Below are 26,366 nucleotides of genomic sequence, written 5' to 3'. Positions count from 1 at the left end.
ATATTAAACACTACATCTGTTAAAAAAGTCATACTAGGTTTTGTTAGAAATGATTATCCGATTAGGATACAATTTTTATGGCACAAAACTAATATTAATAAATTTGTATTATGATTATGTTTTTTATCATAGAAATAAGATCATAATAATTTTTTTGTTAATCTTATAATAAAAGAAACTAATATGATTTGTATTTTATGAACAAAAAAAGTGTTAAAACATATTATCATTAAGTGATCTAGCACTATCATTTCGAACAAAAGAAACTAATATACGGCTAACCAACGTCGTGCATCTTCTGGCCAGTCGGGCTGAAGGCACTCACTGGCAAGTCAGGGTGGTCGGTATGGATACACTGCACCAACAAAGCGTAAACGGCGGTGGCAGAGTGCGATAGGGTCAATTACTCCGCCATCGTTAGTGGTAGGCCACATATTAACGTCGAATCATGGTGAACAAAAAATTTTCTACGAAACAAATGCTTGAAGGTCCGATGCGAGCTATGTTCTTGGCTTGTTGCTATATGAGCCTTTAAATAGGGACACGTACCCGCAAAAATCTATTTAATTTAACTTGTATTAAGTCTTCACTCTCTCTTTTGTTCTGAAACGGACACAGACTTGTTCAATAAAGCACACATACGTACGTTCGTATAATATGAGTTACAGCGAAGGTGAACTTGTCATTGTTGTCCTTGGCGAGAGTCTTTAGCCTGCCTTCTATGAATTAATTAAGCTGCTCAACGTCAGCCTGCCCGAGGAAATGCACGGTGTACAACATGTTCCTGAAGAGGTTTTTGGTGCTCGTGCTGAGCTCGTCGCCAGAGTCGTCAGCATTTCTCCTCGAACCTAGGACACTCGACGAGAGCGAGCAAGCTCCCGGAGCGCCAAAGGTGCGTCCTGTCGGACTAGCCCCCAGAGACAGGCTGCGGCGTCCTTGCGTTTGACCTGGGGTGTGGCGTCCTTGCGTTTGACCTGGGGTGCCCAACCATGATGTGCTGCCGCATCGGCAACGAGCGCTAGTCGAAGCACTATTAGGGCATCGGGGCCTACGAACTGCAGGAAGGAGCACTTCCCGGAGCCTAAGGGGAAGAAGTTATTTGACGTCGACAACAAAGATCGTATAGTTAGAGCATCAGATATGAAGTTATTGTGAGGGAGGACACTGATGAGGATAATGTTCACAATTTCAGAATGAATTTTTCGACACAATTCTGAAAGAGATTTGATAGACGACAGTAGATTTTTTTTTATTTCTGTCGGCCAGATTTCTAGCCATCCGATTGGTCTCCAAGTTTCATGCAAAGCAAGATCAACATTCTAACCAGGAACCATGCCTGCATGCATTGTTTTAAATGTCATATTTTTCTCCGTCATTGAGCCAATAGAGAGAGAGAAACACTATCCTATCCACCCACCGAGAGAGAGAGGAGGGCAACGTCGATGGCGTAGCGGGGCACGATGCCCTCGCCATCCTCTCCGGATAGGCTAAGGTTAAATTGCACAAAGCAGCAGTAATTTAGCAAAACAGTAAATAAAATAGACTGAATAAAAAGTAAAAAGTTAAAATAACCTTCCACTGTTCAACGTTACACCACGTTGCAACAAGCCCAAACCACTGTCCAGCATTACACCACACTGCAACAGGGTCAACCCTCTACCCAACGTTAAACCACGTTGCGACAGACTCAAACCACTGTCAATGTTACACCACGTTGAGCAAAGTCAAACCAGTTCCAAGATTAATCAAGTTATTAAAAGGTTCACTAATACCAATAAATCTGTCAGTTCGGCCAATAACCGCGGGCATGGCTATTCGAATAGTTTTACTCTGCAGAGGTGTACAACTTTACCCACAAGACATGACTCCCAAGCATGTTACCATGCCCTAATGTATCACCACGATACCTTAGTACGAAAACCATGATAAGACCTTTTACCTAACCCTCCCTAGACAATCGCACCGCACTTCAGGTTTCGTCCCCTCCTTTACACCAAGTCAGGCAGCCCCCTCTTGTGCCTAGGTGAATCCGGAAGCAGCATAGGACCATCGTACTCCATCACGCCCACCCTTGCCAGGGTACATCGAATAGGGACAAGCTAGACTACAAGTCTCACCGTTGCCCACTCTGGCTTGTGGTTAGTACGTGTAAGACTTCCAGGGTTTCCTGAGAACCGGTCCTTAATTGCCATGGGCACGACTCTCAAAACCATGCACCCATTGCCCACCATAAGCAATATTTTAGTTATTATTAATCCACATCGGGAAATTAATAATGATCACAACCATTAAAGACCTATAAAAGTCTAACAGTTAATTAAATGATAATTGGTGAGCTAGTTGGACTAAGCATGACTAAGCATTGTCTAAGCCTAAGTCTAGTCAAATTAACCTTGGAATGACAATAATAATGAGTGGGAATCAACGGATATAAAGGTAATAGCCTAATAAATAAATAAAGTAAATACATTTGAATACAATGCATGTTTGAATGTAAAAGCGGGGCATTTTATAGTCATAGGTTCAATATGATCAAAGAAGGGTGCCACTTGCCTTGCTCTGACCCACGAGAAACTTCGGTGATGGCTTCGAGAACGAACAGCGCTGCGACGGGGTCAAAACCTACGACAAATAAAGCAAAATAAGCAAAAACAAGCTATAAAACTACTGAAACAGAGAAAGAAACTATTTTTAATGGATTTTTGGCATTTTTCTGGATTTAATGAAATTTGAATGGACCTAAACGGAGACTAGATGAATTAGTTATGAATTTTAGAAGATTAACTATGTTTTTAAACTAAACAGAAAAACCTTATTGTTTTATTGTGCAATTAATCGGAGGCATGACGTCAGCACATGAGAGAGAGGGCGTGCTGATAGGTGGGGCCTACAAGGCAGAGAGCTCTGCTCCGGCCGAACAGAGGCGGGGAGCGGGCAGCGGGGCGGTGGCGGTCGACGACCAGCGGCCGCGGACGCCCGGCGATGGCCGGTGACCGGCAGTGGCAGAGGCAAGCGGAGCGGCTAAGTGGCGGCGGTGGAGAGGAGAGGCGGTGGTCGTGACGGCGGTGCGCGGGCGGAGGGAGAAGAGCGCGGCGAAGGGGAGCGGTGCACGATGAAGGCCGACGATGGGAACAACGACGGCCAGGGGCGGCGGCAACCGAACGCGGCGCAAGGCGGCAACGGCCGGGTGGCGCGTGCACGGAGGAGGAGGAGGAGAATGCGGCATGCTCAGCATCGGCCGAGACAGAGGGAGGGGCGTGAGGTGGCGTCGATCGGCGGCGAAGGGCGGCGACCGGCGGACGGCGCTGAGAACAGCAACAAAAGGGGAGGGCGGCGGCCGACACGGGGAGAACGACGACGGTGACGCACGGGCACGGCGACATTCCGACGACGGCGGGGTCGCGTCAGCGACGGCGAGGCGGGGGGTGACGGTCGGTGGAGGGGCGACGACGATGGCCTGAGCACGCGAGGACACCGCGGCAGCACCGGCTTGACGTCCACGGGCGGAGAGGAAGAGAGAGAGGTAGGACGGCGACAGCTTACCGGTGATGGGGACAGCGACGGCAAGTCGGCGAGGACCGAGGACAGGTGGTGACGGCCAGCGACGAGGTAGATTGGCAGCGGTGGCGGAGATCGCTCGGCGGTAGAGACGGCCGGGCGGCGAGATAGGAGCGGGGCGACAGTGCGTGAGGGAGATGAGGAAGGGGAAGAAGAGCGGGAGCTCACCGGGCGACGACGCACGGGCAACGATCGTCATTCGGTGGCGCGGGAACAACAGCACACAGGCGACGAGGGCGGCGAGGGCGGTGCTCTGCGGTGGCGAACGGCGACGTCCCGAGGCGGTGGCGTCGGTGGTCAAGCGGCGACGCAGCGACGGATCGGTGGGGTGGCGGAGAGAGGGCAGAGGGCGACGGCGCAAAGAGAGAGTAGCGGTGGTGCACTTGGGATTTTAAAGGGGAGGCGAGCGTGACGGCACGCGCGTAAGGCGCGGGTGGTTAGCGGCGCGACCGGGTCACGACGCTGGGAAGAGCGGCACGGCGGTTGCGTGCAGCCATTGCAGGTGGCACGAGGGAAGCCACGACACGTGCCGAGCGGTGAGGCAGGAGAAGCAGCACGGCCGTTGGGCCGGTGCAGAGAAGCGACGGCGGTTGTGGCCGACACGCGGCGCGACGCGGCTCAAAGCTTGTGCGGCCAGCGATCCGAGGTGAGCGCAGCGTACGATGAGGCGGCGCAACACGACGGCGCTAGCGTCGCGGCAGCGACAAGGTAGAGAGCCAGCCGGGACGCGACGGCGCCGCGGCGAGGACGCGGGAAAGGGGGCGGCGCCGGGAGAAGCGGGGGGTTACGCTGGGCGACGGATTTGGCAGCGGCCGACGCGGGGAGATCGGCATCGGCTGTTCCACCGGCGGGGGCGGTGGGATAGCAGGAGGGACACAGCGGTAGCAACGGAGGGAGGCCGGTGGTTGCAGACGATGGTTAGCCACGACGCGGCCGGGGCGCGACGTGCACGCGGGCGAGCGCATGGGCAGCGGCGACACGGCGACCAAGCACGGGCGCGAAGCGCACGAACCGCGCGGCACGGGCGCGAGGCGCACGCACCGCGCGGCACGGCGACTAGCGTGGCAGAGCGTCGGCGCAATGAGATGCGCGCGAGGTGAGGTAGAGGAGAGCGGTGGCGATGGCGAGCGAGGGGCGGCCCGCATGGCTTGGCGGCAAGGCGTGGGCGGCGGCTGGATGAGGAAGACGAGACCCACCTGTTAGTGGCCCGGAGGAGGAGAGGAAGGTGGCCTAGACTTGGTGCGAGCGAGGTGGCGTCTGGGCCATGGCCTTTGGCCGGCCCAGAGTGGGAAGGGATGGAAGGAAGGAGAGGAGGAGAGCAGGCCGGGCCGGAAGAGAGGGGATGGGCCGAAGGGGAGGTGGGCTGGCGACCTACTTGGCTGGGAGGAGAGGAAAAAGGAGGAGTGGGCCGAGGGAGGCGATGGGGACTTCGAGCGCGGGTTGGGCCGGCTGGGGAAAAGCGTGAACCGAACACGCACTCGCAAAACGGAACTAAAACGTGCACGAATTAGAAATTCGCACGACGAATTAGATCCGCAACACGAACTTGTGCACTGTTAGCGGGAAGACGATGGGAATTAACGACTCGTTAAATTGAGATTTAACGACTCGTTAAATTGAGATTTAACGACTCGCTAAACTAGAATTAGACGACTTTAACGTAAAATCAATCTGTACTTACGAAATTGAATTTCATACTGTAGATCAATTTTACGCTAGCTAATTAGATTAGAAATTCTAAGCAATTACACGGTCGATCAAAAATAGATTGATTCGCATGAGTAAAATGTATATGAACCTGAGATTTGGTGGAGAGATCGACGATGGATTGCTGCTGTTCCTCGTTGTTTGGCTAGGAAACCTAAACAATTAAACGGTAGATTAATTTAGATTGATTCGCAAGAATAAAATATATGCGAACTTGAAATTTGGTAGAGAGAGACCAGCCGGCGACGTGCTGCGAACATGGATGCAGCAGGGCTGCTAGCGGCTTGCTGCGCAACTGCTGGATAGGGGGCGGCACAGCTGTAGCGGAGGCGCAAGAGGCGACTGGAGATGCACGGAAGAGGGAGACGAGGGAAAGAGGCCAGGCTGTGGGGGTATTTATAGGGGAGAGCTAGAGATAAATCTAGTTATCCATCTCCTATAAAAAAAAGATAAGGTTTCAAAGGGATAAGGAATAGAGTCCTAATTGCTTGAAAATTGGTTTTACTGTGAGGGAGAGGTCGGGGGCTGCTCACAGCCGTGGTGGGGGGATGGGGTGGAGTACAATGGGGGGAAGGGGGAGATCGTCGGGGAGAGGGAGTTGGGTTAAGCCAGGAGGGAAAAAAAGAAGGAAAAAAGAAAAGGAAGAAGGGAAAAAGGGAGAAACGAAAAAGGGAAAAAGGAAGGAAAAAGGAAGGAGGGAAAAAAAGAAATTATCTCCAATTTTGCCGATTTCTATTAAGTTTATTTAAGCAAATTTTATTCTCTAAAATTTAGATATAAATCTTGTTAATCAAATGCTTTCGGGATATTTTAGAACATTCCGAAAAGCTAGTTTAATTAAATTTATACACTATTTTTCTCCTGAACTTTAATTAACAAATTATTTTTAATACATTATTTAATTAATTCTTGGCTTGGGTAAAACTTAAGCCGTGACAGTGTACCGGTGCTGGCAGAGCCTCTACAGTAGTCGAGGGGTCCCTAGTGAAGTAAAAATGATCGGCACTGGCGGAGTCCCTAGTGAAGCAAGAGAAGTTAAGCAAGGCAGCACACGGGCAGTGGGATTGGCGGCTAGGGCATGGGACAAACAGAACAATCGTCACTTGATTTGTGCCATTCGTCATTGGCGGCTAGGGCATGGGACAAACAGAACAATCGGCTTTAGCTTTTAGATTACTAAGAATACTTATATAAAAGTTTTATTCATAGATTGTTTTTCATTTGTAAATATGCCGTTTGACGTTTTCCATGAAAAACCAAAACAATCACACCCTAAGCCTCCAATCTGTGTAAGAAAAGAGCAAAAAAGTCCTGAAATTATGAACAGATTCCTGAACAGAGAATTAGTGAGGCTTGGCCACAACGATTTAACGATGCCAAGAACCTCAGAGCGATGTCATTCTACAAAAGTTTTCCAAAAGTCATAGTGGAGATGTCAGTTGCAAAATTTCTGCAATTAATTCTACAACTTACCGTTACAAGATTTACGGTGTTTCATTTCAGGAAAGTGCAACCAAGGAAGAGGAAAACATATGCAACTAATGAGGTAAGTAGCTCGAGGGACCAAGAGGGTGGGATGATGAATGTTGGGATCAGTGGCACCAACAAAGATCCAATTATCCAGCCACCAACAAGCACTCCAAACCTGGAAGAATAAAAGAGTAAGCATGATATTGATACCAAATAACAAGTTAAAGTAAGCATGCTATGGCCCTAGGGATATCAAAATAAGAAAACTTCCACTAACCCAGTCGTTGATGCCCTCATAAGATTCTTCATCTTGTCATTAAGGAAATATATGCACGAGAAGAGTGATATTGCAAGCTGCAAAAGAAAAAAAAATCTAGTTAACTTTGTGTGATTGTGTTCAAGATGGGAAGTGATTTAGGCTAGTATGGCGCAAGTATTACAGATTGAGGAGTTATCAGGCCTTGCATTGTCTTTGTATCCTAAACTTGGACAGTTTCAATTTTTAAATGAACAAGCATATGCTTTTTACATACAAATTGCATGTCATCAAACAAGAAAACACAACCTGAAAGGCTAGCAAAAACCAACGGACATACCTGGAATGCAGGTCCATTCTCAGCAGAAGTCGCTATACTCCAACCAGCAATAAAAGCAAAAAAGAACAATCTTCTTGAAATGATATCCATTGTTGGCACCTCAAAATATCCAAGCAGTGCTTTTACCCATGATGGGGATTCCTCAACTCGCTTTTTTAGCTTAGTTTTCAGATTAATTTTAGTCTTTTTCCGTTGCTGGTAGCTCTTCATTATTATCTTCTCATAAGCACCCTCAATAGCTTCCTCACTTGGCTCGTGTCCAGCATACTGTTGAATAAGGAAGTTTCTAGCACTCCTGATCTCTTCTTCAGATGCATCACGATCAACACCAAGAAGCTTGTAGGGATCCCGCATACGGTATCTTGGGAACACTGCAATATGCTCTGTGGAGACATATAAACTAGGGTGAATATGGCAATCAAAATCATCAAAGGTTGGGTTCTAAGTTAATATACCTAGTATTCACAAAAATAACAAATCCTGAGTTGCAAGAAAACAAGCTTTGGCAAGTGGGAACAGCTAGATACAAATCTATATAAGTTATCCAAGTAAATGAATGAAAGTTATCTTTCTATTTGCTTTTCATTCCTTAGTTGATAGGTAATAACTGATGTGCTAAAAATGCTTTACGATTTATGAGATACTGATAATATCTGCGTTGAAGCATGCATAAGCTGTACATTAGACAGAAAATCTGAGTAACTAAACTACTCAGATTTTTCTGCCTCGACTACTAATCCTGTCACTTATCTTTCTGACTAACTAAAGCCACGAAAAAAAAAACTAAAAAAAAAAACATAGCCTCCTCCAGCTTAGACAACCCAACAAACAAAATCTGAAGAACAAACCAAACTACCAAGGCAGCACCTAAAGTATGCTGATCACAATAGCATCGGAACCAAACTACCAAGATTGTACATTCTTCAATAACATTATTCCACTAGCGCCACTACATCATCATGAAGAATATAGAAGAATATAGAATAAATTTATGTCAGGAGAAAATAGGACAATGGACACGATTAATGGTGCCGCTAAGCATCTCCATTCTGATTGTTCAACCTCATGCAGCCAATACAGACGGTTCATTGCAACTACCACACATTATCCCTTGCCGGTTGGTTGACACAAATCAGAGAAGGTATTGAGGAAGAGCTAGGGTCTGGACATCCCCTTACCGTAGCTGAACCCGCGGTCCCCGCCGGCGCCCGCGCCGCTGCCGCCGATGGAGAGGCTCATGGAGCACCGCGGCCCCCGCGCCAGCCGCCGCGGCGGGGCCAGCGAGACGCCCCCGCGCAGCCCATGCAAGCACCTGCCCAATGCAAAACACGGCGTGGGGGGAGGGAGCTGGTCAGTTTCGGTGGCCCGGAGCACGCAGAAAGAGGCACGAGCCGAGGAGGAGAGGGGAAGAGGGAACGGTGGCTGCGCCTCACCGGCAGTGGGGCCGCGTGAGCGGGCGGACGAGGAAGAGCGCTGCCGTCGCCTGCATCTCCGGCGAGCGGCGGCGGCGGCGGGTGAGGGGGACGGGCGGCGAGGAGGCAGGCAGGCGGGAGGAGGTCGCCGTGGGGGCGAGGGGGAATTGGATAGGGGAGGAGGCGGAGACGGGGAAGATGACTCGGGGAGAGAAGAGAGAGGGAGGTGGTGGGTCATTGTGGGGCTCATGGGCTTTGGGTGGGTAGATTATGGGCGTTGATATGCTTGGCCCATTTGGGATGGATCTTTGACAAAGAAAACATTTTGGGCCTGAATTGTTTTTTCCCTCTAGACACCTCATCTTCGAAATCCTTCCTCCAGCACAAAATTCATCATAAACAAACTCATCAATGTTTATGATTCAGACAACTGAGTTTCACAAAATTGTACTCATTTAGCTGGCACACGGTCAATAGACTTGCTATTGACAAACAATGAAACAAATGACATGCTGATGTAACAATGTTTTATTCATCTATCATCTCATCTCACAATGGAGAGAAGAAAAAAAAAGGTCAAAAGCCTATGCTATACATTGGGTATTAATTGGGTAGTAGCAACACAGCTGGTTTTTTAACCAGATATTATATAATGATGTAGTGTATTCACAGTTTGACGTAGTTTTTTTGGTACATGAGCATTTCTAAGTTTCTAACTACCTTATATCTTGGAATGCTTTGGCTGCTGGGTGAACTCCTTGCGGAGGACTCTTCTCATGACCTTGTTTGAAGCTGTTCTTGGAAGTGAAGGGACTACTACAACTGAAGAAACCTGCATAAAGATGGGAGGAACAGGTGTTTAGTGATGTCCCTGCAGTGTGCCATGTAAAAGATGTAGGGTAGCTATCGATGAGACGATTCGCAGGGATGTTATAAGAACCTTGAAAAGAGGATTCAGTTTCTTCAGAGCAGTGTTGAATGCTAGTTTCAGCTGATTCAAATCTTCTGTTTGTGAGCTTTGGTCTTTGAAGACCACGGCTATGGTCAACTGTTCGGGGCCACCTCCCAGAGGTGGAACCCCAATAGCTGCTGTTTCAAGAATGGTGTCATTTACTCTGTTGCAGATCCGCTCTATCTCGATGGAACTCACCTGAAATTGGCCATAAACCATTAATGATTTCCAAAATCTCAATTTGCTAAGGGAGTCGTGTATTTGTGGTATTTGATACCTTAATTCCACCAAGGTTCATTGTGTCATCTGCACGGCCATGAGCCCTATAATACCCATCAGCAGTACGCTCAAATTCATCCCCATGCCTCCGAAGGACCTGTACACTCAAGCCACATGGATTAGTGCAAATTTTGAGAATGATTAGTGAGACCAGGGACGAAACACATACTTTCCCATTCCATTCTGGCATTCCGTTAAAGTAAACATCATGATGATCAGCATTTAGCAGTGTTGTCGATGCTCCAAAAAAGGTTGGATCAAGCGCAAGTTCTCCAGTACCAGTAGAATCTTGTGGCTGCAGAGTTTGCAGAGAAGCACCAGTATTACTTCAGAAAGTTAAACAAGCATATGTGATTTTTGGGAAAATCTGCAAGCTAGAATGGAGATATATAAAATAGGACCTAAGGCTATGTTAGTCATGCAGAACACTTACTAGAGGATTCCCATTGTTGTCAAGAATAAACAAGTTACAACCCATTGCAGGTGTACTGAATGCAGACAATGCTTGAGGTTGCAGCAAGGATCCAGCAACAAATCCACCACCAATTTCTGTGCCTCCACAGTATTCAATAACTGGTTTGTAGCAAGCTCTTCCCATCAGCCATAAATAATCATCCACACTGGATGCCTCCCCAGATGAACTAAAACATCTATATAATGAACAATATAGCCAATGACAAACCGAATTATCCAAAGAGATGCATAATAAGGAAAAGGCTAAACCAGACCAGAAATTACCTAATGTTAGACCAATCGAACCCAGCAGTACAATCTGTACTTTTCCATGACCTAGCAATACTAGGTACCAACCCAAGCATAGTCACCTTTGCATCCTGGAAGTTATTCAGTATTGAGAAAATGGTAACAAGAAAATATTATAATTCAAACTGAAAAATTGTAGAACATATACAGTAAAAGAGAGTATCAGAAATTTCATGGCTACGATGTTCATTGTTTTTTTACAGAAATACACTGTTCATTGTTCTTACTAATAAATTTAAGAACCATCATCCATCTGTATTATTACTACCCAAAAGAACTTAAACTGAAATAGCATAAACCTGCATAGGAGTTCTTCATATGTGTTTGAACAAATCAAAAGCTAGCGCACAGTTTCTGAGACTGATTTTCATGAGGTTGAGCATTCTATTCTACTATGATACTATCCGTACCTGTACAAACTTTGCAAAGCCTGAACTATTTGGGGAGCCATTGTAAAGGGCCATGGAAGCTCCATTCAGTAAAGAGGCATAAACAAGCCATGGCCCCATCATCCAGCCGAGGTTAGTAGGCCATGCAACAACATCACCTCTCTGAATATCCATGTGACACCAACCATCAGCAGCTGACTTCAGAGGGGTTAGGTGTGTCCATGGAATTGCCTTTGGCTCCCCTAAATATGACAACTATCAGAAGTTTTGAACATATTTGGCAACTTGTAATCATAAGGAGGATCTATATGACATGTTTGCCATGCACAATATTACAACAGATATTGAGCAGATGAAAGTCGCAGAATAGCCATGATATCTAGCCTAATGCTCACCTGTAGTTCCTGACGAGAACAGGATATTGGTGAAGGCATATGCAGGTTGCTCAATAGCGGTATAGTTATCGGCCCTGTAATTTTGTCACATTATTGCATATATAGTTATACATAATTGTTTCAAAAAAACATGTTATATTTCTGAGAGGCAGCGTAAATTATTCCCAAAGGTAACTATGAACATGCTGCACTGGACAATTGTAGCAACTGTTCCACAATCAGAATAGGCAATAAGGATTTATTCAATGTGATTAAATTTTGCAAAAATAGCAATCATCCCAAAGTGTGGCCAGTTACCAAAAAAGAAACTATGATCAGAATGTAGCATACTTGGTATGGTTAACTCTTCCAAGAAAATCCTCCCAGGACAGATCATCCGCACGCAATCCTTTTACCAGTGTTGATCCCCTTACAGGGATCACAATTGCCATAGGGGCCTTAGCCTCCACAACTCTACTGCGGAATCAAAGTTATGGTGTTAGAGACAAATTTTAATAATCTGAACACTGGTAAACCTTTTTTTTTCTTTGACAAATCAGCACAATATTGGTAAGCCTCTCAATTTAAAGATCAAGGCACCTGTACAAAGGCAACTCCTTGTCATCTCGAAGGATGTAATCCTAGAATGAAAATTTAAAGCTATCAGCATGGCCAAAATTTTAATTTATAGGAGCTGAAAACCTGAAATTATTAATCCAGGTAGAAGTTTCAGGAGAAATATGAATTAAGTACCTGGGTGAAAATAGCTTTTGTTTCTGATATCTTTAGCCTCATTGATATTGCAGGCGCAGCAAAGCTGTCAGCGATTGAGACAACCACATAGCCTGCTAACACAATCGCGAGGTAAATCACAACAGCATTGACATTCATAGGCATGTCAATCGCAATTGCAGATCCCTTATCCAGGTTCAGTGCATCCAGTGCATTTGCCACCAGGCTGCTCCAAACAAAACAAGAAGAGTTGATTCTTGAGATAGATTACCAATAGAAACACATAGTTGCATACACCAAAATTGTCCTCTCCTGAACTGAATATCATTAGTCATTACCAGACTTTTTTCCTCAATTCCTCAAGAGTCACAAAGTTCAGGGGCTCAGAATCCTTCCCCTCATCTCTCCACACGATAGCAACATCGTCGGAATTCCTCCCAGGTTTCACAGCTAGGCAATTTGCAGCAGCATTCATCACCGCGCCGGGTAACCACTCGCCACCGGGGTAAGCATCATTCTCCCGCAGGATGCAAGATGGCTCCACACTGAAAGTAATACCCATCTCCTCAAAGACCATCTTCCAATACGCCTGCCCTCGAAAAGCACAGCCAGAAGCCACACACTGTAAGCTCACTTCTAATTACAGTAACACAATACCAACAGGCAATGGAGTAATGGAGCAATGAGGCAAAATCTGCATCGTGTACACCTCTGGATTCTCAATGGAGAACCTGTGGAAGTCGCTGAAGCTAGCGATTGGATCCTTGTACGCCTCACCGAGGAACTCCCTCCCTCGCGCCTCCAGGACGCGGCCGACATTGGTCAATACCGCCTCATCGCTGCACCATTATTTTTTGGGGCAAAACCAGCAGATTAGAGAACAACTTCAGCGAGCGGCCTTAGGATCGGGAAGCAGGGGAAGCACTTACGGATCGGGTGTCCAGGTCGGCGGCGTGGCGGACGGGAACCCGGCGTAGCACCCGTAGTAGAGCATCTGGTGCACGGCGAACGGCACGCCCGGGCGGAGCACGGCCCTGGCGATCTCCCCCCACACCGCGGCCGGCCCGTCCCCGCCTCGCGCGTCGACCGCACGCCGCAGCGCCGCGTGCAGCTCCGCCGCGCCACCCGCGGCGGCGAGGTCGTCGGCGGTGATCGCGCCCAGCGGCACGTGCGCCGCGGCGGCGGGGTCCATGGCACGCTGCCTCCTGCTGCTGCTGCCGCTGCTGCTACTGGCTACTGGTGGTGGTTCCCGGCAGATGCGTCGCGGACAGGTGCACCAAACTGGCGGGGCGAGGCGAGGCGCGAGCTGCCTGCCGCCTACCTAGAGGTGGGGACGAGAGAGAGAGAAAGCGGATGAGATGGCGATGGCGACGGCGGCGCGACGGCGACGTGGTTGTCGGACCAATGATCAGTTCGGGTGGATACACAAAATATCTTGTGAATATCTCCGTGGAGGTGGATGAAATCGTGGCGAATTTGGGAAATTATTTTATACGCCGCACGATTGGCATGGCACCGAGAGTTTGGTCTCGACGGGCCTCTTGTGTTTTTCCAACTTTTTACTCGTGGCTACTGCAGATTCTCGTGTTCTTTGGTGTCACGTTTTTGGTATGCCCAATTTAGTTTAAACTCAAAAGTTTAAAGTTGTTCGAGTGTTTTTTTTGTAAAACGATAAATAGGACTATTTCCCATACTCTGCTGGTACTAAAGTTGTTGGTAGCACAAGTATCTCTATTATTTATTTTTCAGGGTATAAAAACAATATTTTAGGTTACATGGCTTTAACAAGTAATCGTATATGCTAAATAATTATTTTTAACAATGTAGAAAGATCTCTATTTCTAACGATATAGAAAGTAGGTTTAGATAATTGAAGAAATATTACGATTGATCAAGAGGAGAATAATTGAGGAAATATTACGATTGATCAAGAGGAGAACATACATAAAAAAAATTAAATGCATAAGAGTTGTGAATAGATACCATGAGTAGGTATATCCAAAAGAAGTAGGTATTTCCAAAAGAAGAAAGGAGATCCATGATCAAGAAACACACCACTAATGTGAACTTAAGCCAACAAACTTGTTTCTCGCTATGCATAGAACAAAAATACTAGCATCTGCATATAATGTCAATTGGAAATTTTGTGATAAATTGAGGCTTAGTTAAAACTGTGTTTTATTTGCGTATTTGTCTTTCTAACCATGGCTTCAAACATTAACTTGTAACTTTCTTTTTTTGCAGTATGCCTTACACGAGAAAATGAGATCCTGCGTTGTAACGATGTCAAGCAAGTTTTTTTTATGATGGTTTTGTTGTGTGTATTATAGAACATGCTGAGACACCCATATTGATGGAACGACTTGGGCCGAGTTCGGCCAGCCGGGTGTAAACTAACTTATGGGTGGCACGGAAAACGTAGTAATAGATTAGTACATAATTTATTAATTATTAATTATTAGAAAATATAAAATAGATTAATATGATTTTTTTAAAACAATAGTTTTATAAAAAAAATTTGCAAAAAATATACCGTTTAACAGTTTAGAAAGCGTGTGTACGAAAAATGAGGAGGCTTAGTTAACATAGAGGAGGGCCGAACAACGGCCTTGAACCACTTTTGGAGGAGCTTATAGAAAGTTTTATTACCATATTTTAAAGGAAAGTGATATTTAAAATTTAGAAGATTGAAATAGGATTATCATGATGGAGACCGTGTCAGGTTTGTTTCCATATGATCCATATGTATTCCTTAAAGATCATATTGTTGTTATCAGAAACTATTAAAATCACTTCTAATTTATTAAACAATGACCTGACCCCCCCCCCCCCTCTTTTTTTTGCTGGGAATTTGGATATGAGATCTGATGTTCCAATATACATTGAAATTTATGCAATCGGTGAAAAACAAGTTCTTTTCAAAAATTAAACTCCTATTGATTAAAAGGAATTTACCCTTTGCAGAGGAACTATAGATTAAGACAGAAACAATGACTTTTCTTTTAGAAACCACCAAAAAAAAATCCCCAATCCTTCTCTGCGCTTCCTCTCTTGTCTCCTTTTCCTGTGCTGTCTCTGCAGATCCTTCTCTGTTCTCAGCAAGAGGAGCAGGGATACAACACCAGGGGGTCAACATGCAGCAGCAGGAGATTGATAGTAGTCTACAACTAGCAAAGCAACAGCAGCAATTTTACCCATTGCATCTGCTGGAAGCAGAGCAGCAGGTGCACCTCGTGGCTACACCGGCAGCGGATGACGGCCGGCTGCAACTTTGCACAACGGCAGCACCGGCGCATATGACACGATCCAACATGATGGGCTGACGACGCCTCGAGGGTTGGCTATTTTATCTAACGATCTCCTCTCCCCTTTTCCTTTTCTTTCCGCTACATTTGGAAACAAAGATAATAGAAGAAGAAAAACATATCCGACGACCCGCATTAATTTGATCACCGCATAATCACCTAAACTTTGATCATCACAAACTTATACAGTCTATTTTGCACGACTCGATAAGCTCTAGGCAACCACGGTTCCATAATGATTAGAATTTTTTCATTCTCTCTTCTAGCTATCTCTCCTGAATCTGATATTGTACCATGGGGTGTTACACAAGTGCACTTAGCACCTCTCCCACCCACGTTATAGCACACTCTATAGATGTGGAAGATTAACTACCCATCTAATCTTTACACTAAGCACACACTTAGGACAAAAGCCCTTCTCAAAAATCTCCAATAAGTTATTGGACTATCACTTAGCTTTATCAGGTTGAAGGATGTCAAAAAGTCTTTAAACAACTCCATGACATCGTCTTATAGTCTTAATTCCTCCAACTAACCATTTTTAGCCATTATAAAAGCCTGCCAAAATTATATAGAGTCAAACAGTCTAACACCATGTAGGACCATCTGACCCCTGCAACTTTCGCCATAGTCATTGACAACTGGTCATTGAGCTATGAAAAGTTGTATAGCCCGACACCATACATGATCCTTCTCATAGTCAAATCATACCAACTATTCAACCTGTCTTACCATCTTTTGTTGTCTTAAATTACAATGAAACCACATTGTACCCCATGTTTCATCTTCATCAGATTAATCTCCTACATATCAACTCATTAACCACATTAGCCTCTTAATAGTTTGTCATCAGTCATCCAAAATCCACATTGAGGCTAGATACACTTTTAAGCACAAATGTTGTATGTGAGATAATATTTTAATGCAATGAACTTAAACCTGTAAATTGTTTTGTTTTACTGTTTTGCTCCAATGAATTGGTTGAGTCACTCCACGAACGTTAACGCAGAACATCATATTTTAATGTGTTGGAACTTAAAGCTAAAAGCTGTTTTGTCTTCATGATACTTTTGTGACCGCGATCGTTTATAAGTTAGATATGAATAGATTAGTACATTAATAATTATTTATCAGTTATAAAATTAAAAAATAGATTAATTTAATTTGCAAAGCAATTTTTTATAGAAAATTTATAAAAAATTTTGTAAAAAAATACATCGTTTAGCAGTTCGGAAAGCGTGCGCGTAAAAAATGAGAGAAACCGTGTTAGCACTTAGCAGTAGGGGAGAACGAACAGAGCCTGTATCATGAATTGGTTGGGCTGCTCCATATGTACTCGCAATTTAATAGTGCATGTGTTTGTTGCATATGAAAAATATGGCAGCTTTTATGCAGCTTTGCTTCGTACATGCTAGATCTTTTAAACAAAGTTTGGCAAAAAGATGTCTATAATATGCTAGCGGTACCAATAAAATTGGAACGATACAAACAATTAGTATGGCCCCTATGCAAGGATGACACGCATAAACCAAGAAATGGTCCAAATTTTTCTCCTGGCAAAAACTTTTTTACCTCAAAAAAAAATTGTGTAAGCCACGATAACAATAATAACCTAAATAAGTTATTGAAAAACACTACCTTTGTACTTGAAATTAAGCATCTACTGCATTCATTTCGTATAATTTTATATTATAAAACTTGCTGACTTTATGTGTGATCTTTCATATTGTTTTTGTCTAAGGTTATTAACATCTAGATCTAAGTAACATTTTACAGTGCTAAACTTTTCACGTAGCAAAGTTTAGCATCCAACAAACGCATTCCTACGTTGTTTGCATGACCACATTGTTACTTCAGATCCAGGGACAACTTCCATCCTCCCTTCCTTGTGGCCGCGTCCAACACAACCCGTTGAGGTTGATGTGTTTGTCTTATTCATAAAATAAGTCGAACGTTATATTTATAAATATAAATAAAACATGATTATAAATAAAATTGTTATATATATGTTCTTACTACCTATATACGATATAAAACTCTAAACTACTTTAAATTTAATACTAAACATTTAAATTCCAAAATACGAAAAGACGATACCGGTGCTTCACATCATTCTCCGTAGCAAGCAAAGCACGCGACCGCCGGCAACGGCAAGGCAAGTCCATCCCTTTCTTGTGCCCGTAGCAAGCCATGCCATCCTTAAGCCACAGGGCAACGCAACCCACACAAGCTACGCCTCTCCTTGCCCTCGCTTGCGCTCTCATATTTGCTTCGCCCCCTGACGCAGCGCGTGATAACCTACCTGAACCTGACGACCACAACGACGTCGCCCCGTCGCTTCCAGCTTCGGCAGTCGCAACCAGCAACCAGCCAACCACTCCATCAACCCTGTTCAGCTTGCGTCAGGCTGTGAGAGCTCGTGTTCAGCAACCTGCAACCCTCCTGATTTGACCTACAGGGTAATTAATTAATTAAACCGAGATGCATTTCATTTTTCCCTCCACGATCTTAGCTCTTAAGATTGCTAACTAGATTATTGTTAATTAATACTACGGCTCAACTTATAGTACATTCAATTATTGCTGGAACTGCTAGTTTTTTATTTTAAATGAAAAATGGAGTGCCAGTACTACAAAATATAATCTTAACTTTGCTTAGAATTTCTCCTCCATTATGTCAATCCATGCTTCCAACAAATTGCTTCGTTTCCTTAGCGACTAATCATCGCTGTCAGGACTCAGGAGGAGCGAAGCAAAGCTGCGACGCGCTCACCACGCGCGGCGGGAGGGTTGACACGGTGTCATTATTGTGACACGGATGGACGGAAATTCAATAAAAAGTTTGGTAAAATAAAGAGCTCATGTGGCACGCATGCATGCCCATCTCAATTTTTTTAAAAAAACACACACGCACACAAAAATTTTGATGTAAATTTCCAAAAAAAACCAGAAAATTAAGAGGGAAGGCAACCAAGTCAAACCCAGCTAGAAAAAACAACAAACTAGCCCAGGAAATTCCGGAAATCACAACAAATTGATACAGGGAAGAGACGAGAGAAAATCAATTTGAAATCAAATCAATCCAAATCTGAATTAAATTGATCCAAATCTGAAATCAAGTAGGCCAAGATTTGTATAGATAGGGAGACCATGAGGAGGTGGAAGAAGAAGCTGGGCCGGACGCTCACCCGCTTCCTCTCCAAACCCCCCTTCAACCTCGCGCCGCCCAAGCCCACCGCCCCCTTGCCCCCGCCGCCGATCGAGCGTCCGGAGGCGCTGCCCGGCATGCCGCACGGACATCCGCCGCCGGCGTTCCCGGGGGGACGGGACGCGTTCCCGCGGGCGGCGTCCACGGTGGTCCCGGACCCGGCCAGGTTCTTTGCGCCGACGCTGCTCTCGTCGCCGCTCCCCACCAACTCCTTCTTCCAGAACTTCGTGCTCAAGAATGGCGACCAGCCGGAGTACATCCACCCGTACTCCGTCCGCTCCGCCGCCGCCGCGCTCACCCTGTGCTACCCGTCGCGGAACCACTCCCCGTCGTTCGACATCCAGACGTTCGTCGAGGACCTGACCGTCTCCGCGCCGGCCGACGCGGCGGCGGGGCAGAGGCACCGGGTCGCGGCGTTCGACGACCTATCCGTCACCCTCGACGTCTCCCCGTCGCTCCGGGCGTTCCTCGTCAGGGGCTGCCCCTTCGTCACCGTCGCCACCGCTGACGCCGCCGGCCCCGTCGACATCTCCGTCGCGTCGGTCCACGCCTTCATCGAGGTGGCCTCCTGCGACGACACGCTCACCAAGTGGCGCCTCCGGATGAACAGCGGCCAGACCTTCTTCCTCTACGCGTCCGCGCCGATCCGCCTCGCGCAGTCCAGCGTCACGCAGCTGGCGGCACCGGGCTTCTCCGGCGTCATCCGGGTCGCCTACCTGCCCGACCCATCCATGGAGGCGGTTCTTGACCGGTACAGCCGGTGCTTCCCCACCGCCGGCGAGGCCTCGCTGAACCGGCCGTTCTGCGTCGAGTACACCTGGCGCAAGCAGGGGTGGGGGGACCTGCTCATGCTCGCCCATCCCCTCCACCTCCGGCTGCTCTCCGAGGACTGCTCCGTCCGCGTGCTCGACGACTTCAGGTACCGGAGCATCGACGGCGACCTGGTCGGCGTCGTCGGCGATTCATGGGTTCTACGGACCGATCCGGTGTCCCCCACATGGCACTCGATGCGGGGCATCAGCGACGATGGGGTGGGCGAGATTGCCGCCGCGCTGCGCAAGGATGTGGACGCCCTCGCTTCCAGCCCCATCTCAACCACCTCCTCCTACTTCTACGGCAAGGCGATCGCCAGGGCGGCCAGGTTCGCCTTAATCGCCGAGGAGGTCGGCTGCCCGGACGTCATCCCGGCGGTGCAGCGGTTCTTGAGGGCCACCGTCACGCCATGGCTGGACGGCAGCTTCCAGGGCAATGGCTTCTTCTATGAACCCAAATGGGGCGGCCTCGTCACGTTGCAGGGATCGAAGGACTCCGGCGCCGACTTCGGCTTCGGCATCTACAATGATCACCACTACCATCTGGGCTACTTCTTGTACGCCATTGCCGTGCTTGCCAAGATCGACCCCTCCTGGGGGAGGAAGTACATGCCCCAGGCCTACTCCATGGTCGCCGACTTCATGACGCTGTCGCGGAAGCACGGCGCGAGCTACACGCGCCTGAGGATGTTTGATCTCTGGAAGCTCCACTCCTGGGCCGGTGGCCTGACGGAGTTCGCCGACGGGCGCAACCAGGAGAGCACCAGCGAGGCCGTGAACGCGTACTACTCCGCCGCGCTTCTCGGGCTGAGCTACGGGGACACCCACCTCGTCTCAACCGGCGCGACGCTGACCGCGCTCGAGATGCTCGCGGCGCAGACGTGGTGGCACGTCCGCGACGGCGACACCGTCTACGAGGAGGACTTCACCGGCAACAACCGCGTCGTCGGCGTCCTGTGGGCGAACAAGAGGGACAGCGGCCTCTGGTTCGCCCCGCCGGAGTGGAAGGAGTGCAGGCTGGGGATCCAGCTGCTGCCGGTGCTGCCGATCAGCGAGGCGCTGTTCCCGGACGTCGGGTTCGTCAGGGAGCTCGTGGACTGGACGGCGCCGGCGCTGTCGAGGGAGGGGGTCGGAGAAGGGTGGAAGGGGTTCGTCTACGCGCTGGAGGGGATCTACGACAAGGAGTCGGCGCTGCGGAAGACGAGGGCGCTGGCGGGGCACGACGACGGCAACTCGCTGACCAACCTCCTGTGGTGGCTCCACAGCCACGGCTCCGCCAACGACGGCGTCTCCCGGTGCTGCTGGTACCGCCAGTACTGCCACTGAGAGATGCTGCTGCTGAAAGGATTACTCACAGATTATAGAGCGATTTGTTCAGTTACAGTGGTGGTGATGTTGATCAAGACATCAGGATGTTTTATCTGAAAGTATACACCTTTTACGCTTTGTTGTTTCAATAAAAAAACAGTCAAAAACATGTCGCATTTCGCTCAGATGTCCGTGTTGGCGTGGGCCATTCCCAAATCCCAGCATTATATTTTAGCGAGGATTTTCGCATGTGAGTGTGACAATTGGGATATCATGTGAATGAAAGAGAAAAAAAAAAATGTAGAGAGTGTTGGGGGCAGTCGGGCAGAGGAACAGAGTACAATATACATAGTACACACGATCCAGTTGCCGCGTCGCGTCAGTGATCTCGGCTTCCGCAGGGGCCGGACGCGTGAGGTGTGACGCGGGTGCGCATGGTGACCGCGTGACGCGGGTGCGCCCGCTCCGGAGGATTGGATTGGATGGCCCGCGCTTGCGGACTGAGATCCCGTGCCGGGTTTGTCGCTAACACGAGGGTCCAGTAAATTTCGGGCTCACATTTCAGTGATAAAAGCACGGTGCCTTTAACTATACAAAATCTTTGATCCCGTGTTTGTGCCGCACCTTCCCGAAAAGACCGGGATTGGGCTCCGTTTAGTTTCCAAAAATTTTTGGAAGAGTGATCAAACCGATACGTACGGTTATATATATTTGGAATATTAAATGTAGTGCAATAATAAAATAAATTTCACGTTCCGCCTGGAACCGCGAGATGGATCTTTTGATATGTCATTAGCACATGTTGGCTACTGTAGCACTTATGACTAATCATGTACTAATTAGGCTCAAAAGATTGCTCTTACGATTTCTCTCATAAATGTGTGATTAGTTTTAATTTTCATCAATATTTAATACTCTATTTAGATGTTTAAAATTTTGATGTGATGTTTTTAGAAAATGATTTTAGGACTAAACAGAGTCAGAGGAGACAAGACCGAATTTTATGTGCTTTTTTTTTTTTGAACCGAAGACCAAAAACCGACCCAAAGCCTGTCCATAACGCGGGGGATCCGATTCAGACTCCGCCGAAGCCACGGAAAGCCCGCACACCGCGCAGTGCGGAGTTCGCTGGGCCGCCCTCTCGGTCGCCGACAAAGGATGAAAGGAGCCCCAAAAACGAGAAAAAGTATGGCTCTCGGATGGTTTGTGCATGGGCCGCGCTGTTCCCCGCGCCTGCGACTAACAGCAGGTATAATAGTAGACTATAAGCCAGTTATAAACATATTTGAAGAGATAAGAGTAGAGAGAGAATAGAGGTGTGTTACTAAGGATATTCCTAACCCATAACACTAGATGTAGTTTTAATAAATTTCACATCATCAAAAAACTAGTACTAGATACTACTCTTTTAATGCAAACACTACTGTTCCATATTTCAATTTAATGTTATTTATCTCACATGATATCTTGAATGTTACGTAGAAATTCATTCTCTTTCCTCATTTATTCACTTGTCACATCATCTTTTATTTTAGATGGTAACTTATTTAATGTTATAGACACCATCCTAGTCATTGGGTTGGGAATACCCTAATTTGTAGCCAGCTGCACACGGATTCTAAGACAAAATATGTGTATGACATGTGGAACCATGTATTGATGTTTTGTAGGTAACTATTATATGAGTTGACTATTAGATTGACTATAGATGAATTGGAGCTAGTAGTTGGCTATACTATTGAACTTGCTCTAAAGGTAGTAACGGGGACAATTACTTGATACCCGATACGTATCTACCCATTAGAGTGGATAAATGAATTAGATTTTGTATTCATGAATATGTAAATGAGAAACTTTTATACTCGATGGGTAATTAGGTTTCGGTATAAGTAGATAGCATCTATACCCATCATCCAATAGATACCCATTAAAAATAAATTACACCCTTCACCCATAAAAATTAGGCCCAACATAAAAAAAATAGATTATCCAGCCCAATAAAAAAACCTAGCGGCCACCTCTTTTCTCTCCACGGTCCACGCTGGACAGCACACAACCTCTCAGCCGCTGCTGTCCGGTTTTCTTCACTCACCATTTCTCATACTCAAAATGCTAGCACAAACAGAGTAGCATTGTGTGTAATAATTAGGTGTGAATTATCTATGGTACATGTATAAGAAAAGTTTGTACCCATAAACGTAATTAGATAATTTAGTGGATAGAATTTTATTTCGTGAAGGTGGTTATGAGATCATCGACCTGCGATTGGGTTCACTCGGAGGAAACGCGCGGGTCAAAAAGCAAAGCGCGGCCACAACCGGGGAGCAAAGACACTCGCCGGCACCAAAAAAAAACCGCTGTAAACTCCTTTTCTCCTGTTCGTCGACCTCGCCATCATCCTCCCATCACAGTGTCACCCTACTCACTCACTCAGTAGTCACTACTTGTTGCAATCCACACATCCACGCTTCTGTATCCCCGGCCATACAACGGGTCTACCCTATCAGAAGAAAACATGCACACAGATCTGAGCACCGTCATTTTAGGCTGTGTTCTTCTGTTGCTGCGAGATGAAAAATGATGAACTATCCGATTTATGCGGTAGCTATTCAGAAGTATAACCAAACAATAGGTTTTTATATATAAGTACTCCCTCCGTTTTATAATGTAAGCCCTCCGTTTTATAATATAAGCTGTTTAACTTTTTTTCGACCATTTCTCTTATTCAAAAAATTATGAAAATATTATTTATTTTGCTTGTGACTTATTTTATTATCAAAAGAACCCTAAACACGACTTGTTATTTTTTTATATGTATATTAAATTTTTAAATAAGACGAATACTTAAACGTTACTATTAAAATAAGTCAAACATCTTACGTTATGAAACGGGTATAGTATTTTATAAAAAAAAAGGCATATCGTTTAGCGGTTCAGCTACAGCCTAAACACATCTCGCCGCTGATTTTCCCACTATCCCTTCTTTGCACATGGCTTGCCAGCTCGCGCAGAGCAGGTGCAGCAGCCTCTGCTCTTCAGGTTCTTTTCACCTCGCACGTTCCGTTCCATCCATTCGATCGATCTGAAGCATTGTCGCACGTTTACCTGCAGCACGCACGCCTTCCAGCACCATCGTCGAAATGATGCCATCAGACGTGTCCAAATCATTCCTAGTCGTACGTTTTTATCAAAAATTCGTCTCACTTTCCTCTCTTTTCATCGCCTAGTCCAAAGCCTTGTCGACCATTACAATATACCACGCAGCAATAATGCATCTGCCATTCTGACCAGCGAGCAGGGGAGGCCATTCTGCAAATGACATTGCATGTGTAATGTAATCTGATGCATCCATCCAATCTTCCTGCATATAGTTTCTGCTGTCGAAATGCCAGTGGACGATCACAAAGTAACCAAAGCTAAATTATACTTGTTTTCTTGCAAAAGTGAGTCATTGGTTCATTGCCCGGCCACTGGCACTTACCTAGGATTAACTAGCTACTTCTCCTGGTTTGTTTTGTTTGACAAAGATGACTAATTTAGCTTTACTTACATTCCATTGTTATATGTAACCATCTTCTTTTACTAGTTGAGCATCCGAAGTGACAACTTAGCCCAGTGACCAGGGCAACAAACCCCACTTAGGCTACGTTGTTCACCCCCCTCTAAGTTAACTTATCACCCTCGTTTTTCACGTGCACACTTTCCGAACTGCTAAACAGTGTATTTTTTGTAAAAATTTTCTATAAAAAAGTTATTTTAAAAATCATATTAATCTATTTTATATTTTTTAATAATTAATAATTAATTAATCGTGTACTAATCTATTCCTACGTTTTTCATCCGGGGTAAGTTAACTCACTCCTCACTCGCATGAACGCGGCCTTACTCATGTTCCTCACATGCACATCATGTATATGCATCTGCATCAAGCATGTCTGCATTTGTGTGCTGCCCATAATCTCTTTGTGATCAATGTGATGTAAGCTAGGGGGTCTTAGGGGGGAGCTGGTTGGAGGAGAAAAAGGGTTAGTTAAAAGGAGATAGACCAGAGGCACAAAGTAATTGCATTCTTTGTGTTTGTGTGTGTGGTTGCTAATTGTTCTTGGTGGAGCACAAGTGTCTCTCTTCTGTCTTTTCTTGGCAACAGCAGATATGATTAAACATTATACTACATATCTTTTATTTTTATTTTGGAAAGATGATATATAGCTTTTATCTAACTATGGGCAGAGTCCATTGGATCGCAGAGACAGGCTCTTAGTTGTTCCTTTCACTCGCTACTAGGGTATAAATATTGGGCAATTTTACAGTCTTAAAAAAATTACCTCTAGGTACACACAATAGACACTCAAAACGTTAGAAAATATGGTGAATCCCGATAACTTTTCAAGGATAGCAAAGTTGATATAAATATTATATATTTTTTATTCTAAATTTTGGTACTCCACATTTCATAATATCAGCAAGTACTACTTGAAATTGCACCTCCTTAAACATCATAAGATTATTAGTAAACCTAACCCACAATATCTAAACATTATAGAACCAAATTTTCCTAAATCCTATTAAAGTTAGTGTTTAATTAATGTCTTCTCCGAACACCAAACTTCATGCCAATGAAACCATTTTAGAAAAACATACACCGGACTATCACACCATCTTTTCGCTTCTATTTATACTTATAAGCCAAAATTTAAATTTTTAACCTTAAATTTGGAATAGGCTGGGTTTTTTTCACTAAAATTTATTTTCCAGCTTTGATTTTAGATTGCTAAGGATATGTATATAAAAGTTTTAATCCAAAAATTATTTTTCGTTTGCAAATATGCCTTTTGGTGAAAAAGCCAAAACAATCACCCCCTATGATACTTACAAATGGAACAAATGTGCCAATGAATTTTGACCATGTGCTAATATTTACCGCCTCCGTTTCATAATATAAGATGTTTGACTTTTTTGGTTGCAACATTTGACGATTCGTCTTATTCAAAAATTTAGTATAGATAAAAAAATAATAAGTCGTGGTTAAAGTTCTTTTGATAATAAAGTAAATCACAAGAAATATAAATAATGATATTTTCATAATTTTTTGAATAAGATAAATGATCAAATATTAAAGAAAAAAGTTAAACATCTTACATCGTAAAACGAGGGGAGTATAATTTATTCGTCGTTTGTGGCGTCATGGTAGAGCACTAGAGCCAGAAGATCACGATGAAATTGGTCAAATGGGAAGCATAAGCACAGAACTGAGATGCGTCAGCTCAAGACTCTTGTGTCGGATTGTACATATGTAAATGATATCGTGTTTAGAACAGCTTATTTCGTGTCACCATTTGATATGCCGGTGTGGATTACAAAGCCTCATCTGATTAGTAAATTCACATAGGATGACTAACTACTAAAGAAGTGGCCAAGATTACCTTATTTTTCATGAAAACTACATGATAGACACATTATGCATAAACTTCAAGTTTCAAAAACAGTAAAAATGGTTTTTCAA

The 26,366-nt window shown here is 45.4% G+C and overlaps 3 protein-coding genes and 1 non-coding gene across 7 annotated transcripts; 2 read left to right on the top strand and 2 right to left on the bottom strand.

The window, feature by feature from the left end:
• Window positions 1-2,505: 2,505 nt before the first annotated feature.
• On the bottom strand, window positions 2,506-8,895 carry LOC102714317 (protein CHAPERONE-LIKE PROTEIN OF POR1, chloroplastic). Of its 4 annotated transcripts, XR_005812458.1 has the most exons (7): window positions 8,765-8,895; window positions 8,510-8,643; window positions 7,332-7,714; window positions 7,013-7,089; window positions 6,739-6,910; window positions 5,357-5,419; window positions 2,506-2,622 (listed from the first exon to the last, which is right to left on the bottom strand). XR_005812458.1 is itself a non-coding variant. In XM_040527648.1 (6 exons), exons 1-5 carry the CDS (start codon window positions 8,818-8,820, stop codon window positions 6,760-6,762), a joined length of 801 nt encoding a protein of 266 aa, XP_040383582.1. In that variant the 5' UTR covers window positions 8,821-8,895; the 3' UTR covers window positions 2,506-2,622; window positions 6,739-6,759. The 4 variants fall into 4 exon arrangements, 3 of the variants coding, with proteins under 3 accessions (XP_040383582.1, XP_040383583.1, XP_040383581.1); XM_040527648.1 differs by lacking the exon at window positions 5,357-5,419; XM_040527649.1 differs by lacking the exons at window positions 2,506-2,622; window positions 5,357-5,419 and adding an exon at window positions 6,534-6,550.
• A 569-nt stretch (window positions 8,896-9,464) lies between these two features.
• LOC102714040 (probable acyl-activating enzyme 17, peroxisomal) lies at window positions 9,465-13,668 on the bottom strand. Its single transcript, XM_006661121.3, has 14 exons — window positions 13,161-13,668; window positions 12,941-13,070; window positions 12,570-12,820; window positions 12,253-12,457; window positions 12,100-12,140; window positions 11,851-11,976; window positions 11,521-11,594; window positions 11,147-11,367; window positions 10,713-10,807; window positions 10,408-10,624; window positions 10,144-10,269; window positions 9,973-10,071; window positions 9,684-9,893; window positions 9,465-9,575 (listed from the first exon to the last, which is right to left on the bottom strand). The coding sequence occupies exons 1-14, from the start codon at window positions 13,421-13,423 to the stop codon at window positions 9,465-9,467; spliced, it is 2,169 nt and encodes a 722-aa protein (XP_006661184.2). The 5' UTR covers window positions 13,424-13,668.
• A 3,314-nt stretch (window positions 13,669-16,982) lies between these two features.
• Window positions 16,983-17,086, top strand: LOC121055404. Its single transcript, XR_005812531.1, has one exon. It is a non-coding gene; the product is annotated as a U6 spliceosomal RNA (small nuclear RNA).
• A 1,576-nt stretch (window positions 17,087-18,662) lies between these two features.
• Window positions 18,663-21,048, top strand: LOC102703516 (probable endo-1,3(4)-beta-glucanase ARB_01444). The gene has a single exon (XM_006660528.3). It carries the CDS (start codon window positions 18,686-18,688, stop codon window positions 20,879-20,881), a length of 2,196 nt encoding a protein of 731 aa, XP_006660591.3. The 5' UTR covers window positions 18,663-18,685; the 3' UTR covers window positions 20,882-21,048.
• The last annotated feature ends 5,318 nt before the right edge of the window (window positions 21,049-26,366 follow it).

Source organism: Oryza brachyantha, chromosome 9 (assembly GCF_000231095.2).
Source record: "Oryza brachyantha chromosome 9, ObraRS2, whole genome shotgun sequence".
Lineage (NCBI taxonomy): Eukaryota > Viridiplantae > Streptophyta > Magnoliopsida > Poales > Poaceae > Oryza > Oryza brachyantha.
The sequence above is the reverse complement of the archived record's forward strand: the minus strand, read 5'-3'. Positions and strand labels throughout refer to the sequence as shown.

Bases quoted from the DNA above. Each gene is read 5' to 3' on its own strand.
- LOC102714317 (XM_040527648.1), bottom strand. From the start codon at position 8,820: ATGCAGGCGACGGCAGCGCTCTTCCTCGTCCGCCCGCTCACGCGGCCC. The intron at 7,090-7,331 runs GTATGTCCGTTG...TTTCTTTTGCAG, and splicing joins AGAATGGACCTGCATTCCAG to CTTGCAATATCACTCTTCTC. The intron at 6,911-7,012 runs GTTAGTGGAAGT...TTATTCTTCCAG, and splicing joins ATGAGGGCATCAACGACTGG to GTTTGGAGTGCTTGTTGGTG.
- LOC102714040 (XM_006661121.3), bottom strand. From the start codon at position 13,423: ATGGACCCCGCCGCCGCGGCGCACGTGCCGCTGGGCGCGATCACCGCC. The intron at 10,625-10,712 runs GTAATTTCTGGT...TTCATTATATAG, and splicing joins TTCGATTGGTCTAACATTAG to ATGTTTTAGTTCATCTGGGG. The intron at 10,072-10,143 runs GTATGTGTTTCG...TTGAGTGTACAG, and splicing joins TGCCAGAATGGAATGGGAAA to GTCCTTCGGAGGCATGGGGA.
- LOC102703516 (XM_006660528.3), top strand. From the start codon at position 18,686: ATGAGGAGGTGGAAGAAGAAGCTGGGCCGGACGCTCACCCGCTTCCTC.